Source organism: Bemisia tabaci, chromosome 10, assembly GCF_918797505.1.
Source record: "Bemisia tabaci chromosome 10, PGI_BMITA_v3".
NCBI lineage: Eukaryota > Metazoa > Arthropoda > Insecta > Hemiptera > Aleyrodidae > Bemisia > Bemisia tabaci.
The window spans coordinates 22,147,474-22,167,663 of record NC_092802.1 but is presented as its reverse complement, the minus strand read 5'-3'; the positions used below and the strand labels follow the sequence as shown (position 1 = coordinate 22,167,663).

The window sequence follows — 20,190 nt, the reverse complement described above, 5'->3', positions numbered from 1 at the left end:
ATTCGACTACGGGTAAAGGCATATTGCAGCTAGCTAGATTAAAGGCGCATCACACTGTGAGGATGACTCGCGACTCGACCGCGACTTTCTTCTCTGGCTTGCGCGACGCCAAAATCGCCGCAAAACCAGGACCCCGCGTCATTTGTTTTGATGGTCTCTGCTTGGTTTTTACCACAATTAAAGGGTAAATATCGACGGTGTGAGTCCGCAATCACATATCTCGTTCGCGATGTTTGAAAATCCCTTCTCTCTTTTTTATTTTTTTAAAGGAGAACGAATCGACATCATTCATTGAAGTTTCCGCAGGATTTTCGTGGCACTGAGAAGAAAATCACGGCAGTTTTTAAGTATTGCCGTTGAGTGGTTTTTCATTTAAAAAATAAGGTATGAGAGTAAGTCTGCAACGCGACGTCGCAAACCGAGATACGTGGTTACGGACTTAGACCGTCGATACGATAGGAAATATGGAGCGGTCCTATTGGTTGAAATGCATGTTTCTTGTAGACTAAGGGAGAAAATGATGGATTAACTAATTGGTTTCTTGGGGGTTGCCGTTAGTTGGCCTATTACCTACTTACTTTGTCCATTTCAACCACATTCTTCCACCAATAGGATGCCTTCATATCCTTTTTGTCCTATTTGTCTATCGCTTTGTTTAAAAATTTCAACAATCAGCCCGCTGCTAAACGGCACTGAAGACGAGTGGGAAATATGGGATACCAAAATTTGAAAATTTGGGTGACCATATCACCAAATGGGGAACCTCTAGAAAAGAAAATCCGTAAGGGGAAAAATCCTTTTTTTAAGTATGGAAAATTCTACTTTTTACTCATAGAGAACGCACCTGCACGGGGGAAAAGTATGGTAATTTTACCCATATTCCGGTTGATTCACAAAACGAAACCCGCCCTGAATGGCGCATCCCAACTTCAAGCAGGCGCCGAAATTGGACGCATTTCTGCTAAACGGAACTAGAGGCGTGTGGGACAGATGAGGTGTGCTTGTGGTAAGCTGCATAAGAAAAAAATGTACAAGTGGGTGTGATTCCTTTGGGGGGAATGGACATATTTTAATTTTCACTGAGAAAATTAAATTTACCTGAATAAACACGCCTAAAATGCTGACGTAGGTATGCTCTTAAAGGAAAATAAAAAAACCGTTTTTGTTAAATGTATCATAAAATTTATTTGGATCTTGATCTATAAAAATTAAAATAAAACCTGTTAAAAAAACCTCCAAAAGGTCACAAATACATAAAAAAAGGAACAGGTTAACTTATTTACTCTCCGGACGGCTTTCAAGCTGGTTCGGAATGATTTGCATTGTGAGATTCATCTTATTTGTTCAATGGGTTATAGAGCCGAAACACATGCTATACGCCTCATGAAAAACTTACTTTTTGTGACGAATTCAAAAGCAGCACGCAGATTACCATATTCTGGCTACCTATGATTGTACTCGGCGCACGAGGTTAAACAGAACCGTAAATCATAATTGATGCGTTATAACTGCAAATTTTTACACACAGTAACCCAGAGCGTGTTTTTAACCTCTTTAAAACGTTTGATTCACTCGTAGAACATTTTTATTTCTGAACGTCTTTTATGCAATTTTTAGTCGGAGAAAATCAATTTACAATAGGACCGAGCTTATCAGAAAAGAACTGACCCACATTAAGTTGACCGTAAGAAAGAGACTTGAAGTTGTATTCCTCCGTGGGGCTCAATGTAAAAAATGAACTTTAAACCCTTTTTTTCAAAAACTATTTTTTTTTCGACTTTGAATTTTTAAAACAAAAACACTCTTAATTCAATTTATTCGAAAATGCAGGTTGGTTCCTTTCGGATGAACTCGATCCAACTGAAGCTGGCATCCGTTCTCTTTGAATCATCCCAAGAATCCAGATCAATCACAGACTTTTCATGACATTTTTTTTGACTTTCAGTTTTTGACGGAAGAAAATAAACAACTATTGGAACTCAAAGACATACTTAACTCAATTTTTTAAAACATATATGCGGGTTGGTTATTTTCTGATAAACTCAATCCATCTGAAGCTGGCATTCGTTCTCTTTGAATCATCCCAAGAATCCAGATCAATCACAGACTTTGCGAGGCAATTTTTATTTCGACTTCATTTTTGGCGAGAAAAGATATACAAGTAGTGGAACTGGACTCTAGTGGAACTCAAAAACAAGCAGTTCCAACGCCCAAGCGTTGGAGGGCGCTTCTTTGACAAAGCATATTACTACCAACTTTTGTACCCGAAGACTGACGAAGACGGAATTTAAAGTGGGATTCTTTAACCGCAAAACCCTTTAAAACTTCAGAGCGACCGCGAAGATCTGAAACTTTCCACAAGCACTTTGAGATAAATTTAAGTTGGTGGTGAATGAAAACATAAAGGATGGACTGTAAATCAGACGACGGGAAAGAGCGGCGGATCCTCTAAAGCTGGTGCGTCAACGCGATCTAGCGGACAGCGGCGTCGCGACGCCGCGAGGTAGGGCGTGCAGGTCGCGGGGGAGCGGGGCCGCGTGAAGAGGAGTTCAGCAGCGGGGAGGGGAAGCGCGGGTCGCGGTGAAGAGAGGGACCGGCCGGCCTAGAGTACCTGTATAGCGAGAGTATGGACAGATGTGAAACTCCGAAAATCCATCAGGCCTTCACCGATGCTTCTGCGAATAAAGTTAGGGCCCAGAAATGCAGCCAACCTATGAATTTCAATTATCCAGAACGATTTACTAATACTATTGTTACGAACCGTCGTTTATTAAGCACGTGTTTGACTCAGTTTTTGCATAAATTTACTCAATTTTGCGGAAGAACGCTCATTTCTGTACATTCTTGGCCATCATGGTTAGAATTGGAATCTGCAGACTGGCAGTGAAATTTTGTGCGTTAGAAGTTGGTTAGAAGGGTGGCTGCACTTTTGGGCCCTAAGCCCTCCATGAAGCGATCTGTCCATACTCTCGCTATACAGGTACTCTAGACCGGCCGGCCGGCGGTGACATCGGCCATGGATGAAAATATAGGCAGCGCTAATGTCTCCGCTAACTGGAGTTGGGGGTCCTTATTCATTCTCTTGCACTGTTAAAAATCGTTGATTCCGTCCGACGGAAAATCCGGAGTGAGAATGAACACGGGAGTGCGGTTCAGCGCGTAGGTGCTGAGACGGGCTGCATGTGAAGTCAAAGCACTCCGCACCGGAGCTGCAGTACGGCCCGGAGTCACGCGCACCTTCTCTCCCTCGCACTAGCGCTATATACTGTCTCTCCTCCCCTTTAAGCCTACCACTCTCAGAATGAAAATGAAAAATTTAAAGAGAAAAAAATAGAAAAAATAATAGAATAGTGGAAATAATAGAATAGTCGAAATTATGGTATAACAGAGACAAAAGAAAAGAAATAAAATAAAGTAAATCAAATATATGATAAAATGAAGTCAAAGACTAAATTGAAGTAAATAATTAGAGGGAGCAAGGAGATGAAGAAAAAATAAAATAAGGGAAACAACTAAATGATGTTAAAGAATAGAATGAATTTTAAGAGTTAAGTGAAGTCCAAAAATTATGATGAAGTATTAAAAGAAATCACAGTAAATATAAAACAAAGTAAAGGAATGAGAAGTAAATAGTTAAAGAGAAAAAAATGAAGTGCTGGAAAAAATAAAATAGAGTGAAGGAGAAATAGAGACAACAAGGAAATAAAACAAAGTAAAACAATAAAATATAGTTAAAAAATATAGTAAAGTAAACTAAATACACGACAAATCCAGGTAGATTGAAAATATTTTAGCGGCCCGTTCAAATCGACGTTAAATACCGTTTTTGTGTCACTTTCATGTCGTCCGCTGTAGCTCAATCGGTAGGGTCGTCGGTTAGTGTTAGGTAGGTCCCGGGTTCAATTCCAATGTAGGTAGAAAAATTTCTAACCTTCAAAATCGGTTAAATCACGTACCAACGGCTTCATTATTTTTATTTTTCATGGTTTCAAAAATTATTTCCACAATTAACCCTTTCACCATCCCCTAGCTGCGAACCCCTAAATTTGCGGCTCCCGCGAGTCCGTCCGGCGTCGGAGTGATTTCTATGCGTACGGCACCCAAATCCGTCCAGCCGATTCTCCGTCGGAGTGACTCCTCGTCCGGCGAAGTGAGGGCCCGTTCTTACTCGCGCTTGTGCTGAGTCTCACTCCGTTTTTTTTAACTGTGGTCCATGACATAACCTTAAACCTTCCGCTCAATGCCGCAAACAGCTGACGTGTCGATGCTGCGCCAAGAAAATGAACCAATCACAAAGTAGCACAGTAATACGTCACTAAAATGAAGAGATCACGTGACTGTTCGTAATATTTTCAAATCGATCTGAAAGTACTGCCTCGGATATAAGTATTTAAAGCATAAGGAGGCCCTAAAATACTTTAACCAGGTAATACGTCCGTGCGAGATTGTTATGCTTAAAAGCAAAACATTTCACGAAAACTTTTACGAATACCAGATGCAGAAAAAAATCCAATTTTCCCGGGTGTACCAGAATGGCGTCATTACCCATAAGGCAAAAGGGCATGTAGTATAGTACATGTTACATCGGGAGAGTCGAACGGTTGGAAAGGGCGCATCTGGTACCCAGAAGCGCCCAACATTCTTAACTCCAGGGCCGGATTTACCTACTTGCCGCCCATGGGCCGCATGTTACTTACTCGGGTTGGATACATTTTTTGCGAAAGTCCTGTCAACACTACTGGCAAAATTTCACGGAACTTTGCGCGAAAGTTAAGTTCCGTAAACATATCTCTGTGTAGACAAGGTCCTCCATTTATAAGAAATGAACCAAAAAATTGAAAGAACAAACATAAATGTGGTTTAATACTTTTAAGTTTTAACGTCCGCCGCTGCACCGCGCCGCCGGGCTGATCGCACTGTGTTTGGCGCAATGCGTGAAGTATTCATGCAGTCTTGTAGGCGCTACGCGTTTCACGCCAACCGCTCCTGACCGCGCTGTGTTTGACGCAATGGGTGAAGTATTCATGCAGTCTTGTAGGCGCTAATATGTGTTACATGTCGACCGCCGAGCCGAGAGCTTGTCCTTTTCATATCCAGTCCTCGTCATCATTCCTCTCTGCGCTGAGCTCCAGGCCAAATTGCGTTTTTAGTCCCTCTCTTAACTCGACTAATTAAAGATGCTGTCTTTTTTATCACCGAGAAACGATAAAATTAGAAATTACTATACTCTCAGGAAAGAGAGATTTTGTCCCCTTTTCTCATTGATAATTTTTTTTTCTGGATCCGATTTTTTTTATACCTACATTTAAAAAAATTGCAAAATTTGCCGCCCCCTAAATTTGCCGCCATGGGCCGCGGCCCATGTCCCCCTTAATCCGGCCCTGCTTGACTCTATGTTTTCAAAAATCCGGGTTGGTTCCTCTTTGATAAATTCGATCCAGCTGAAGCTGGGCATTCATTCTCTTTGAATCATCCCAAGCATCCCGTAATATCACACAGACTTAACCCCCCCTCAAAGCGACGCAGACACAAATCAACAAAAGCTTCGCCACACGTGATGAGAATCTCCGTCTCATTTCGGCTCTTAGTGTTGACGATCTCGCAGACCTTCGACTTCGTCTTCAACCAGACTGATCTTAACAGTCCTGTCCTCTCGATTGCAACTCTCGCCGGGATCCCGACTACCTCCATCGCGACTTTTTCGGAGCTTTTCGCAGCCCGCAGCGTCGAGTTTTTCATCCAAGCTACTCCGCTCAACATTTGTCCCACGTAGTCACCAAGCGCCGTCGAACACACCTCGTCGTGGGGGTTGAAAAACACGCCCGCTTGGCGGATGTACTTGGATATCATCTCCCGGGCCTCCTCGAAGTTGCCAGTCGTGAAGGCGTGGATAAAGTCCCTGTATTCGGGAACCTCGATGGGCGGGCCGCGTGTGGTGAGTGCTTCAGCGTTGTCATAGCGCGGGTAGTTCACTGCGAGTCCTATGAACCGGCGGCTCCAGTCCGTCTCGTAGAGGATATCTCTGAGGAGAGTTCTCACCTAAATGTAAAATAATGAGCATTGCTCTGCATTAGTTGGTTCATGTATTGGAAACGAGGAGGAATTGGACGTATTTCTAGCGAACGGAACTATGTGCATTACAACGTGAGCCCTGTTATACATGTATTCTTATGGGTCTCAGGGCTCATGTTTTAATGCACATAGTTCCGTTTGACAGAAATACGTCCAATTGGTGAGGGTTGAATGGGTCACTAAACCTTGCGTTTTGCATTTCATATTGGCCAAACTGGAAAAAAAAATAGTGTATTTTCTTCGGAAAATACACTAACAAATTGGGTCTAGAGTCCAGACTCTTGAAAACATTGACAAGAAAAAAAAAACACTTGATTAAAAATCATGAGTTGAAAAACGCCGACTCCGCGAGTTTAAATATTACGGCCTGACACAGAGCGAAATGCGCACTGGCGCCTACAAACCTAACGGGATACTTCACGCGTTGCGCAATGCGTGAAGTATCCCTGTTAGGTTTGTAGGCGCCTATGCGCGTGTCACGCTGGAGCCACGGAGTGCTACGGCGTTTCAAGCAACTATTTCACGACATAGGTGTTGCACAGTATCATACGAGATTGAAGGCGCTCCGACGTATCGAGAATGACAAGCTTCCTTTAAGGGTACAGAGCTTTCCTTGCAAAATAAATCAAGATACTACGTTACAAAAAGAGAGTGGTAATCTAAAAAACTCACTTAGTCCTAGCATCCGTTTTTAATAACGTTCAGCTAGCATAATTAATTTTTGAATTTCATTAGAGAACAGTGTGACTCGATCTAGGCAGAAACATTATTGAGTATGCCGTCAAGAAGATTTTATTTTGAATTAAGAATAAAATAGCTGAATGAAAGCGGGTTTCTGCTTGATGTCAGTGGCTTTTCTTTTTATTTCAGCATCATTTTTTCTCTGAACAGGCAAGATTTTCTTTATTGATTTATAAGGAAATCTTCTCGACGGTTAATTTGAGCATATTTCTGCTTGATTTAAGTCACTTTTTCCTCTAATTAAGTTTAAAAATCATGCTAAACGTTACTGGATCAGATACTTGGACTTAGGAAGTTTTCGACTACAGCTCCCTTTTTTTCGTCGTCACTCGATTTAATTTGCGAGGGAACTTCGTGCTTTTGAAAGATGCCATCAATCATGATACGTTGGGGTGCCTTCAATCTTGTATGATACTGTGCAACACTTTCATGGTGAAATAGTAGTTTGAAGCGCCGCGGCCCGCCGGCGCCGTCGCGATGTTATCGTACACAGGAAAAATTTAGGAGCCTTTAGCTGAGGAAAATCAAGAGGTTCATCCGGTTCAGGTATAAGAAGATGGGATTTTCTTGAAAGATAATTAAGTCCTGTTGCACTAAAGAGGTGTAGAGAGTTTTAGTGAATTTTCCCTCATGGAATTGACGCCAAAATCTCAATTATATGATTTTTTTCCGTTTGGCCAACCAAACAAACAAAAAGAGAGCAAAACCTCATTCTTTCAAGAATTTATACATTTCATCCAAAAACGTCGTGAGCAAGTGTTGTTAGTATTTACATGTTGACCAATTAACTTTGGGTCTCAATAATTGGTAAGTGACCACAACTCCCCTGCTGAAAAAACGCGTGGACTTAAACTACTGGAAAAAACAAGTGCTCGGACAAAAAATCGTTAACGAAATGTCCTAACCTTCTACCTGCATGAAAAAGGCAGACACGAATTCCAAGAACGAGAAATCCATCCTTACGAAATAGAGCACCAATATTCGAGAGAGTATTGCCATCTCTGAGTCACTCTCTGATTGGTTCATCAGTTTAGGCTATCATGGAGCTCCAGAGTTGGCCCAATGTAAACGAACTGGACCCAGAGGAACACGTATTAGCGGCTAAGAAATGAATGATAACCACATTTAACGGTTCATTTTCGCAAAAATATCCATCGAAGTTCGATCCGAACTCAATTCAGAGGTTGGATATAAAAAAATATTTATCACATCCAAATTCACGTCTCGAACTTGGTAGAACTTTGTCGCCATCTTGTTCGTTTACATTGGGCCAAACTAGGAGCGGAGGGGCTGGGGTTTGTTTGTATTGGGCCAACTTTGGGGCTCCATGATAGCCGACCAATCAGAGAGCGGCACACTTTTTCTGTAGTAAGAGGATTGAGATACTCAACATTCTCCCGTATACACGTACTTTAGTATACCTAACGGTGATGGAAGAGTATAACATTTATTTACCTCTTCATTAGGGATGCGCAGTGTGATATTTCGGGATAAACTCTGGGTTCCGATAGCTCCAAGGTTCGAGTAGGACAGGAACCCAAATTGGATGAGGTAGGCCCAGTAGGAAGTTTCTCCTGCACCAGTGCCCGTTTCGGGTTGCCCCAAGACTCCAGGTACCTTTTTGATAACGTCCTCACCGTTGATCAGCCTTTGAATAGTTAGAATCGGATAGAGTCCGTGCGCAAGTATGAATTTCTCTAGACTAGCTTGGGTCTGGGGATCTGCTGCCATCCAGGGTCGAGATTTCTCATTGAATAGGTAATTTGAGACGCTGAAAGGGTTGTACAATGTAGAGTTTCCAAACTTGTACCCTCCATACATCTTCTGCACCCTGTCCAAGGCATCTGGTCCATGTTTACCACGTGAAACCAGCTCATTGACCTGTACAATGACCAAGTTTCAATGCTCCCATACCATGGCTGTCAAAAGTTCCGGAATTCGGAACTTTTTTGTCTCATGCAATTCCTCCCATTCCATGACCGTCAAAATTTCCGGAATTCGGAACTTTTTTGTCTCAATTCCTCCCATTCCATGACCGTCTAAATTTCCGGGAAAATTTTTTGAAAATTTCCGAGAAAGTTCCGAGAAATGCAAAAGATCCGGAACCTTTCGGGATTTTCAAAAGTTCCGGGAAAAATTCAGGAAAATCTCAAAAGTTCCGAAATTCGGAACTAACTCCGGAAAATGGGAGCACTACTAAGTTCATCTGAAAGGAGCCGATCAAATAGGATCAATTGATTTAGGAGCAATTTAAGCTCAGATCCTGGCATATTTTCTCTTCTCCAAAATTCAGAGTTAAGAGTACAAGACTGCCGTGCTAAGGAAAGACGCCGTATGAGCCTTTAAACGTAGCATTATTTTCCTCCAATTTCTTTGGAAAATTGTGAATATTTCTCTTCAAAATTTTCGATTCATTATCCTTGCAAGTTAACCTAAATTACTTGAAAAATTTCTAAGGAAACTATGCATGTCTGCTCTCAAAAATATATTTTTTGCCCGTTGTCGTTTGGCAACTTCCAAATATACGTACGGCGTTCTTCCTTAGCACGACGGAATATCGTTTGTGAAAATAGAAGTTGAAGATTACGATTTACGTTGAAACATTTAGAGGAGTAAAGCGTCAAGGCTTTTGTTCCCAGTTTCAATTTAATTTTCTCCAAACCCCAAATCCCAGAAAAATACAAAAGTGAGTTACTTTTATCTTAATTATGTTCTACACACGTACTTTTTATACGAGGAGGCGTTCCCAGTTGGACTGCATTTTGCAATTTGGAACTATAAATTCTGGCTCATCTGAAAAAACACTTATGTGCGTAGGGAAACTAATAGCACATTCGTTGTTTTTAAACCGGGCCAGTGTTTATAGTTCCAAATTGCAAAATGTAGTCCACTTGGTCCTTTTTTTCCCGCACTTTTTACCTCTAGGCTTGAGACTTCAATATCAATATTTACGGGAGGGAATCTCGCCTCACAACAGTTATGGCAGGCTTCTCAATCGAGCATTGTTCCTTTCCCACCCTTTATCGATTAAAGTGTGAACAATTTGGTATGTAGCTGAGTCAAAGCGTCAAGATTAAGGTTGCTAGATTTTCATATTGCAGAGATTTTCATGGCAAAGTTTAGAGTGCGATTTGACTCAAGTAGACTATTGTGTTTTCATGAGCGGGAGGTTTGAGTTCACGCGTCAAGAAACATTGAATATCAAATAGTTAGGATAGTCAAATTCAATAATTTTCTTTGCGCAAATCGTGCTCTACGTGATATTTTGGTCACGAAACATAGGTACATCAGAATGGTTAACTTCGTACCTTATCTAGTGGTCTATCCCGATCAGTGTTCGAAACTCGCAGGCGCCAACGCGCCAAATACGCCTAAAAAATCGGCCATGGCGCCTAAAAAATGAAGGCTCTGCGCCTACGTGGCCCCTGAAAATTACCCCCTAAAAATCTGAATTTTCATATCAGGTGATTATTCGAAATTTTCAACACTACAAGTGAAAGCTTTTTCTATTCTTCACGATTTCATCCTTTGCGCTTTTGTCCTCCCCAAGTTACAGCTACTTACTAGTTCTGTTGCGAAAACATCTTGCATCTAACAATTTCACTAAATGCACCGTAATATATAGGCAAAAAGTCAATTTTGCCCCTAAAAAATCTTCAATGGCGCCTAAAAATCGGGCTTGATGCGCCATTTGGCTCCTCATACACAAAGGTGAGTTTCCAACACTGATTCCGATGTAATCCCTGAGGATTTCTATGAATATAATTGTTGTTGCTGTCTCACCTCTGCCTGTGTGAAGCCGAGAAAATTCGAGCACTCATCATCGAAGATAGAATATACTTTCACTTCATCTCGAAAGGGCTCCAGGACGATAGTATGGATGTTCGTAACACCGGTGAGAACACCTTTCTCGAAAGAATCATTTTCTCTCGGGTCGAGGGTTTGACGGTAAAAACCGCGCATGAACTTGATCATAGCATGATAGTGCCCGGTATCGAGCGCCGTCACGAGAGGCGTGTCATACTCGTCGATCAAGACGATCGGGCGAACACCCTCAGCTTTGTAAATGAATTTGCACAACCGTTGGATTGCTCCCAAGTACAAATTCTCATCGCCATGTTTCTCCATTATACTACTGTATACCTCCTTCTCTGCGCTGTCCATCACCTGCAATTATTAGGAAATTTATTGCTTTATTGATTTATTGATTTATTTTTTTTTGATTCCTCACTGAAAAAAAAATATCGGTATGTTTTTACTAAGAAAAGGGTAAAATTATCAAGAATTCAGGGTTCTATTTGATCCCAGTTTTTTTTTGGTAAAATTACCATTTGTGGAATTGGTATAATTTTACCGACAAATCTCGGTAAAATCATTGAACTCTCTCGGTAATTTTACTGGACCTTGGTGAAAACGCCAATATTTTTTATCGACTATGCTAGAATAACCGAGATAAAATGGCAAAGTTACCGGGAATTCATTACCAATAAAAGTGGTATTCTTACCTGAAAAAAACTGTACCGGTTTTTAGGTAAGCTTACCAGTCTGTCTTTGTAAAATTACCAATAATTGGTAAAAGAGTGAGATGGTCAAGGTACCAACGGACCGTGGTAAAAACGCCGAGAATTTTTTTTCAGTTCTGAAAGAGTCCGACGAGTACCTAATCTACTTTTATGTAGAAATTAGGATAGAGTACCCACAAAGAGAGAGAGCAAACTAGAGACAAAAGACCCTCCATTGGCCTCTTGGCGACAGGCGGAAGCTTTTATTTTCGGGGATTCATCAATTCCTAATGGACGATTATAAAGCCCGTATCAGACGATCAAAGTAGAGGCTTCAAAGAAACTCATCGATTGCCCCGACTTAAACCGCTGGCCAATGAGAGGGCCAGGAAAGGCATCGATGAACCTCTTTGAAGCCTCTACTTTGATCGTCTGATACGAGCTTTAGGGAGCAAAAGTCATCACCCTATTTTTGGCTGTTGACCTACCTACATGGTGGATGATGAACTTCTGGTGACGTCATGAGTCAAACAAGTTTCCACAACTTCGGCCATTTCCGGCGTGTTTGCAAAGCTAAACTACCAACACGTTGTTGAACATCAATCATGTCGATAAGGCAACAGTAGAATGCTGACGTCCCAAAAGTAAAGGCTTCCACCATGGGCAAGATACTAGTCGAGGGTCTCTTATTGTCTCTGGTCCAGACATGTTAATAATTTTGAGATTAGGTCTTGAAGCTTTTAGCGCCCAAAAGGGCAGCCAACCTATGAATAAAGCTCTTCCATGTGTCAGGAATTTGCGATCTAGGTACCTTCTGATCCCCGTGTAAAAGTTTGCGAGAAACACGATGGTGACACTGGTTTTCTCTGAAACAAACTCCCAAGCTCAAAAAATGCTCTCAAAGTTGAAGCCGTAATAGAGAGGATATCCCACGCTATCCATATAGTCCACCTCTAGATATCAAGTCAAACCCTCCATACAAAGGGATAAGGAGCATATGTATCAACAGGATATTTGCCACTTTGTTTAGGGATTCCACTCCTGAAAACACAACAACCTTGCTGATGTGTTTACTCCTTATCTTTGCGAGTTTTTCTTGATTATGAGGTGGACGCAGCTCAGAATAGCATGGGGTGTTCCCTCCATCACGGCCTCAACTTTGAAAGCTTTTTGTGAGCTATGGAGTTGATTTCTGAAAAAAACCATTGTACCATTGTATTTCTCGGAAAATTTTACGTAAGGGAAAGTATTTAAATATCCCTGGTAAAAATTGGCGATAGGAGCTGCGTTTCAAAATACCATGGGAGTTCTTATAGCCGACTAAAGAAGGCGATAGAAAATCATATGGCTGAATGTAGAAAGTGGAAAAAATTGTACGGCCGGGCTACACGAAGCGATAAAAAATTATACAGCCGGGCTATAGTTCCTATCGCCGGGCTTTTCACTTTATCGCCTGGCTGTTGCTTTTTCGCCATCGGCTATAAAAGACTATACGAAATTGTGTAGAAATTTGTGTGCTTTGTAAATCCTTAAGTTGGTACGGGTACGGAATCACCTTAATATTTACAAAATGCACATTATATTTTCCTTTACTACATATTTTTTTTCATCAATTAAAATGAGAATAATCCACACAGAGTGTGCAAACATTTCAAAGTCATGAGTTGAAAAACGCTGACTCCGCGAGATTAAATATTGGAGCCTAACACAAAGCGGAGCGGCGGCGCATTGACGCCTTCAAACCTAACGGGGATACTTCACGCATTGCGCAATGCGTGAAGTATCCCTGTTAGGTTTGAAGGCGCCAATGCGCTTTGCGCGCTGGCTGCCCGCCCGCCGCGCCGCAACGCAGCGAACCACGGCGCTTGAAGCAACAATTTCACACCAGAGGTATTGCACAATAGCATACAAAATTGCAGGCGCTCCAACATGTTAGGAATGGCAGGCATCCTTCAAAAGTACAGAGCTTTCCTCGCAAAATAAATCAAGATACTACGACCCAAAAGGAGAGCGGTAGTCCAAAAACTCACTAAGTCCTAGCATCCGTAATTAGTAACGTTTAGCATACACTTTATCGCCAGGCTGTTGCTTAGTCGCCATCGGCTATAAAAGGCTATAAGAAATTGTGTTGCCGGCTTTAGAAGCTATTGGAAATCTTACAGCCGGCTGTAGGTCTATGGTATTTTGGAACCCAGATTCTACTACCAATTTTTACCAGGGCGCATATTACTGACACATGCAAGAGCTTCATTCGAATTTTCTCGGATAGTTTTGCAATTTTTGTGACCCGTCGCACCTAAAGCACGAATTAGACTGACTTTTTGCAAAAACTTTACCCATTTTTGCGGATGAGCGCTCATTTATGGACATTTTTGGCCATTTTGGTCTGATATTGGAATCTGAAGATTGGTAAATCTTGGCAAACATGTCTTGCACATTTTGTTAGACTTTTTCAATCGTCAGGAATCAAAAAACCCGGCCTTCACTACCATGTAAACTTAACTAAGTGTTCTGTTGCGATTTTGTTTGTTGACCTCGAGTAGTTACTTAATTGACACCCTGGTAAAAATGGCAAGTGCTCAGATGAGTAGCACTTGCCTTTGGAACAGACCTAAACACTGATGTCAGTGCTGCCAGGCGCTGATCTGCCACGTCAGTGTTAGGTCTGTTCCAAAGGCAAGTGCCTCTGATGTAAGTGGCACTGACCTAAGTGTCTCCGACGTAAGCGGAGTGGAAACTCCCAGAAATACTGTAGAGGCAAAAATTTTGTTAATTGCTGATACGCCAAGTACGTTAATTCACTATTTGACGATCAGGGAGGGCTGCTATGAATTTTCAATCACAAGTAAGTATCACAATCTTCAGTGGACAACGCTCGTTCCCATGCGGCCTCCAATCTAAGTACTAACTACGCCCGACGTAGCTTAACTTCGGTGATCGACCTAGCGACTGAACCACTACACTACCTGCGCTTGTTAGTGTAAAGGGCGTAATTATGCCATTTCAGGGCCCCCATTGGAGTAATTTTGCCAGTAAATGATGATTTTGTCTTTGAACTTGAATCCGATACTTAATTTTTTTATTTTTCTTTTTTAACCAATCAACATGTAAATAAAGTTTAATAAGTTATGCTTATTTGCAAAAAAAATGGAACGCATTAAAATTCAAAATTATAGCTAAGGATGTAAAAAAAAATAATTGAAGTTGAAATTATACAAAAAATATAAATTAGCAGATACAAAAATTGAAAGTTAAGGAGTAAAATAGTTGGAAAAGAATTAAAAATTAATTAGGAAAATTTTAAAAAAAATTAAGACTGAAAAATTTTAAAAAGAGTCAAAACTGAAAAAAATTAAAACCAAATTTAATTTTTTTCTTTAATAAAAAAAATAATAATGCTTAAATAAATACATCTAATTACATATTATAGCGGTTATAATATTTTTATCGATCTCATTTTTTTGTGTTTTAATTATTTAAGTGCCATCATAAACGAAGAAGGCGAAACAAATTATTCAAGAGTGTGTGGCTACCTAAACAAGTTTTCCTTTCCTCTTGGAAAATCCTCCCTCCTAAAAAATACGCCTCTCTGTAAGATAAAGTTTGTGGTCCCCGTATCCCGAGAAAATATTCTCCCACGAAAATGAAATAGGGTGGGGGAAGGGGGAGCCATCTCTACTTTTTGGGAGTGAGTGCGGTTCGATTAAGACTGATGTCAGAGACTTACCCTCTGAACCAAGTCCTGACCTCAGTCCCGCTTACCTCAGAGACATCTCTGCACTTAGGTAAGTCTTTCTCCCGGCGTCAGTGCCTCTTACCTCAGTGCTGACTTCTTGGATAAGTGCTTTAACACTTACGTCAGAGAAAACTGAACTGACCTCAGAGCAAATTGCACTGACCTCAGTGGAAAATTCACTGACCTAACACTTGCCATTTTTACCAGGGCATGCCTTTAAGGACAGCATAGATAGGAAAAATGGTGCGATAAATCAGCAAGCGTCACAGTTTTTTGTATTAAATGGACCGCGTGTAGCAGAGAGGAACCAAGCCACATTAGTCATTGCCAATTTTAACTGGGCAATTTAATTTTTTACGAGAGAGCATTTGTGTTGATTCCTTTGAAAATTTCAAGGATTTTGCTTCGCACTATGCAGAAAATTCACTGAAATTTGCACAAAAATCTGCACAACTGATTGCATATAAAAAATTAAACTGCCCAATTATGTATGCATGTATGTAAAAGTCGCTTTTGCGGCGCGCTAGGGCGCTCTGCGTCGCCTACTCGCCACAGGAATCTGTCATGGTGGAGCGATCCTCCGGAAACTGACATCTCTCCATCTCTTCACGGATGTCTTGTACCCACACTGAAAAAAAAAGTAGCTTGGATCAAGCATGATAATTCTTGAATTTGCCGCCAAGAATTTTCTTTATCTTGCTTTAGGCTGACTTTTTCTTGATTCAAGAAAAATAATGCATTGGGTTAAGCAAAAATGTAGCTTATATTTACCAGCAAAATTCTTGATTTTAGAAGAAATACTTCTTGGCGGCAAATTTAAGATTCTTTTTTTTCCAGTGCACCGTTTGCCTGGACGCCGTTTTCGTCGCCTACCTGGATGGACCCACTCCAACACCTCCTTCGGCAACCTGATATCAGCCATCCTCTGCACATTCCTCTCTGCTTAACGCAGTCCAAATGGTACCCGGTAAAACTGATCACATCACCAGTCACCAACCGGAAACTTTAGTTCCAAAATAATCCCGAATCATCCACAACTCACCGCTTCATCTTGTTGCAGTAGTCTTTCGCTATGACGAAGGTACGCTGCGGCAACAACAGACTTCATGGCCCGGAAGTTCTCCGGAAAGGTGGCGTTCTTGACGCCTCCGAAGTCGAGCCTGATGATCGGATACTTATGCTTGTGCCTCCGCACGAACTCGGCGTCCCTCATGATGCTAAGGTTCTTGAAGAGGTCGGTCGACGAGTTGGGTTGTCGAGCGTCGAGGAAGTGTTCGAGCGTGGAGAGCATGAGTGTCTTGCCGAAACCGCGAGGGCGTGTGACGACTGTGAGTCTCGGCTCCATCGCTCGCCTCAGGAAGAGGGTCTTGTCGACGTAGCGCTCCGGGTGTTCGTCCATCAAAATGAGGAATTCGCTCATCCTATCCCACTCTTCTGCCACAGGTGCCGGCGTCGTGACAGGTGCAAGCATGTCCAAAAGGGATTTTGTCGTGGCTTTCGGGAGCCCCCACTGTTGAAAGGATAAAATATATGTTAGATTCTTAACCAGTGTTCTGCCTTCCCTCTAAAATTTTAGGAGCGACGTTGGCCGGAGAGCCCAACACTAGTAAAAAAAAACCTCTTGGACCAATGCCGCATTGCATTGACTTAAGTTTGTAGTTTCTTGTCGCCGGATTTTAGAGTCTTGAACTTTTGTTTCAAGCGGATTTTGCATTGAAAAAGGAGACCAGACTCTTAAATCCGGCGACAAGAAACTGCACTCTTGAACCAAGAGGTTTTTTTTTTTTTTTTTACCAGTGAATATTTAGGAGCCATATCGACGGTGTAAGTCGGCAATCACATAACTCGGTTTGCGACGTCGCATACTTCCTGTCATACTTTATTTCTTAAACGGAGGACTACTCAACAGCAATTCTTCAAAACTGCCATGAATTTTCTGCTCTGTGCGAAAAAAATTCTGCAAAAACTTCGAGGAAGGATGTCAATTTGTTCTCCTTTAAAAAAATAACGTAGAGGCAGAGATTTTCAGACATCGCAAACGAGTTATGTGATTGCCGACTTACACCATCGATATACGTCATTCTATGCAACCGGTTGTGGCCAATCAAAATAAACATATGGCTAATATTCGCCTCTAATTTGATTTACGCTGGCAAAAATAGTGTTTTTCTAATATTTAATCTCTGCTAAGACTGATATTTTCTTTTTTCCAATGAAATGTACTTACGCATGTTTTTAGTATAACAAATCTTTTTTAGGGTTTTTACCAAAATTGCATAGAGTCACGTGAATATAACTTATCTCTTCATTTTTTTTATCAAAGTTGCATGGACCTACATCTATGTAACTACCACTTTGGGGGGCTATTCTGGCATATTTTATCACTCCTCAATCATTACATATCGTTTTTCGTTTAAAAACTAATAGCTAGCTCTTAAGCTCTCGTTTAAATACGTTCAATCCCCTCCCCCGCGCTTATTGACAAACGTGTATTACCTTGGAGAGTTGGCTCATAAGTGGCCTAAGGGCGGGCGCCCTGTTTGAATTTAAAGCGTCATTTTCCTCGGAAGATTCACGGAGGTCCAGAAATCCTTGCGTTTCGCCTGCCAAGAGCAAAGATAAAATTAACTTTGGAAACCATAGCCAAAATATCAGTGTTGAAGATTTTTGCGGCAAAAGCAGGCGTAAAGTTGCATTTAAATCCGGCAGATTTGAGACCTGCACATAAAGGGGGAAACTTATTTAGTGTCTAGCTTTAACTTAAAACTTTGTTTTCTTTTTGAACTGCAAGCAGACTTCAAACTTATATGACTTTGACCTCTTTTTAGATTTTTAAATGTTATTAGTGCCAACGTTTCAAATAGGTTGTCCCATACCTAATGAATTCGAGTTGTTTGAATGCTCTAAAATCGCTTTAAACAATTTTTAAGACATTTATTATAGCTTTCGCAGTTGAATATTTTCAATAACGTCGATGAGTAAATAAGTATGAACATATTTTGCCTGGGCACATTTTTCATGGCCGTGTTAATTGAATTTATGAATATCTTACATGATTTTAAAATTGTCGTTAAGAGTAATGATGACATCAATTGAAAAACCAACCAGCTCAACGGTCGACCAAAACTTTCGGTGTTTCTTGAAGATATTCCCATCTGAAAAAGAAACAAAAATCCGAGGGTCAAAATTTGCTATAAAATTATGTAATTTCTTCCTCTCTCACAGAAACTGCTTCATTTCGTTTCAAACGTGTATCTAAAATGACTGTCCCCTTTGGTCTTAGAACTTGGCAACATTTAAAACTTGGAAATGTCGACGAGTGAAGCATTGCCTAAATTGCAACTTCTTCACTACAAGAAATTCAAAGTGAGATTCTCAGCAGAATTTACTCCAAAGGCTCAACTCGGAGCGCCTTCATTTCTCCATCATACTCTCCGCCTTACCTCGCAGTTAGTTTAGTTGCCTATCCGAGCTAAACCCAACTAAGGGCAACAATTCCTATTACACGCGCGTGTGTTATTCGCTGTTTTGTGAATTTATGAAGAAAACACAACTTTATAATTCAAAGCGTTATAATTATTACTCCTCTCTAGTTTCCTCAATCTCGAATTTTCACGTTGACGCACGTCGTGAACGTATCTGACGTAATCATACATTACCGCCTTGGCGATCGTTTAACCCCCTTCTCGATATAATGAATCGAGTACAGATTTAAACTTGTACAACCGCGGGTAACAAGGCTAGAATAAAATGAAACCAAGACGTTTCGGCTGGAGACACAATAGTCTTCTTCAGTTGGATGAAATATATAGTAAAATTTGAAAACTTAGTGCTAGGTTGTGCCTTTCCAAAACGAAATGAATAACGTTGATGTGAAAAAAAATTGATAGCACGGTTAACGCAAAGCATCGGAGCCAAACGTCGATGAGACGAATTCAATAACTAAATTAAGTTTCAGCCAATAGATGGCGACACCAACCAGTTGTGTATGAAGGTAGTAAACTGGAAATTCAAGTAGATTGTGCTACTCCTGATTTCGAAAGAACTGGTGGTAGAGAACAAAAAGGCCGTTCGCGCGGGATACGAACTGATTTACCGTGCCTCAAAATGTCAATCATTTCTCGCACTAATCTAGAAAACAACTTCCGGGGCGGACTCCTGACATGAAATTTCAACTTTTTTTAAAATTTAACTGGTGAGCAAGCTCTTTTTAATGTTTTCCGAGGGCTGTTACCTCTCCTCATACCGTCCATACCCGCCACACCTCATCTTCGTCATGCACCTGTATTATTTGTCATAGACAATATTCTGTAAAATGCCGGCGATCACTGCTTGCCTGTGGCTTAAATATACGTATTTGATCGAATACAATAAATCACTAAATAAAAGAATGAATGTAAAGAGCAATAAATTCCTATCGTTTCTTCAAAAGACTCACATTAATCTCTCACAAATCTGATCGCTAATCGTCGTGAGCATACAAAGGCGGATCCAGGAATTTGGCAACACCGGATTCCATAAACCTATGTTTGAAAATCGATTTTTGTTGGAGCACCTGGCCCCTACAAGAATCGATAAGGTCTAAATGGAGAAAAACAATGTTGCCAATTTGCTGGATCAGCCAATGGTCGTAAGCAATCCCTCGCAAGTGCTTATATTGTCCCTTTCGAATTGTATAATTTCAAATATGCATACCTTTTCTTGGAATACACGTACCCGTTGTTTTCACTTTGTATGTAGCATAACTATCAGCAACAGGCAGAAAACGCGCCTCGTGAAATACTAAGCTGACCGATAACGAAAGGTTTGAAACTGTTCGTCTGATTATTAGGGGTCAATAATTTGCCTCCTGATAACATCATGTGCATGCGTTTTGCACTTTCGCATGTGACGTCATGTTTCTTCTCGGTAAGATCATTTTGGACGTATTTATGCTAAAAGGAACTATGTTACATGCAACCCCTATGCACATAGTTCCTTTTAGCATAAGCATGTTCATCTGATCTCACGGCAGGGCGTTGATCTATGTGTAAAGCATTTCCCATTTGACCACTTAATTTTGAAGAGGAAACATGGTGATTCTTATCCTGACCATAAACCTCCATAATGCGCTAAATCATACCTATGTTGTCTTCAGGC

At 41.0% G+C, this 20,190-nt stretch overlaps 1 protein-coding gene across 1 annotated transcript; it reads right to left on the bottom strand.

Moving 5' to 3' along the window:
• Positions 1 to 1,159: 1,159 nt before the first annotated feature.
• Positions 1,160 to 19,871, bottom strand: LOC109037671 (uncharacterized protein in vnfD 5'region). Its single transcript, XM_072305561.1, has 8 exons — positions 19,747 to 19,871; positions 18,157 to 18,206; positions 17,548 to 17,769; positions 16,094 to 16,561; positions 10,597 to 10,980; positions 8,269 to 8,694; positions 4,206 to 6,039; positions 1,160 to 3,081 (listed from the first exon to the last, which is right to left on the bottom strand). The coding sequence occupies exons 3-7, from the start codon at positions 17,563 to 17,565 to the stop codon at positions 5,470 to 5,472; spliced, it is 1,866 nt and encodes a 621-aa protein (XP_072161662.1). The 5' UTR covers positions 17,566 to 17,769; positions 18,157 to 18,206; positions 19,747 to 19,871; the 3' UTR covers positions 1,160 to 3,081; positions 4,206 to 5,469.
• Between the last annotated feature and the right edge of the window lie 319 nt (positions 19,872 to 20,190).

Excerpts from the sequence above, each read along its gene's own strand:
- LOC109037671 (XM_072305561.1), bottom strand. Across the intron at positions 8,695-10,596 it reads TCGGCTTCACACAGGCAGAG|GTCAATGAGCTGGTTTCACG; the intron begins GTGAGACAGCAA and ends GTCATTGTACAG. Across the intron at positions 6,040-8,268 it reads TGCGCATCCCTAATGAAGAG|GTGAGAACTCTCCTCAGAGA; the intron begins GTAAATAAATGT and ends TTTTACATTTAG.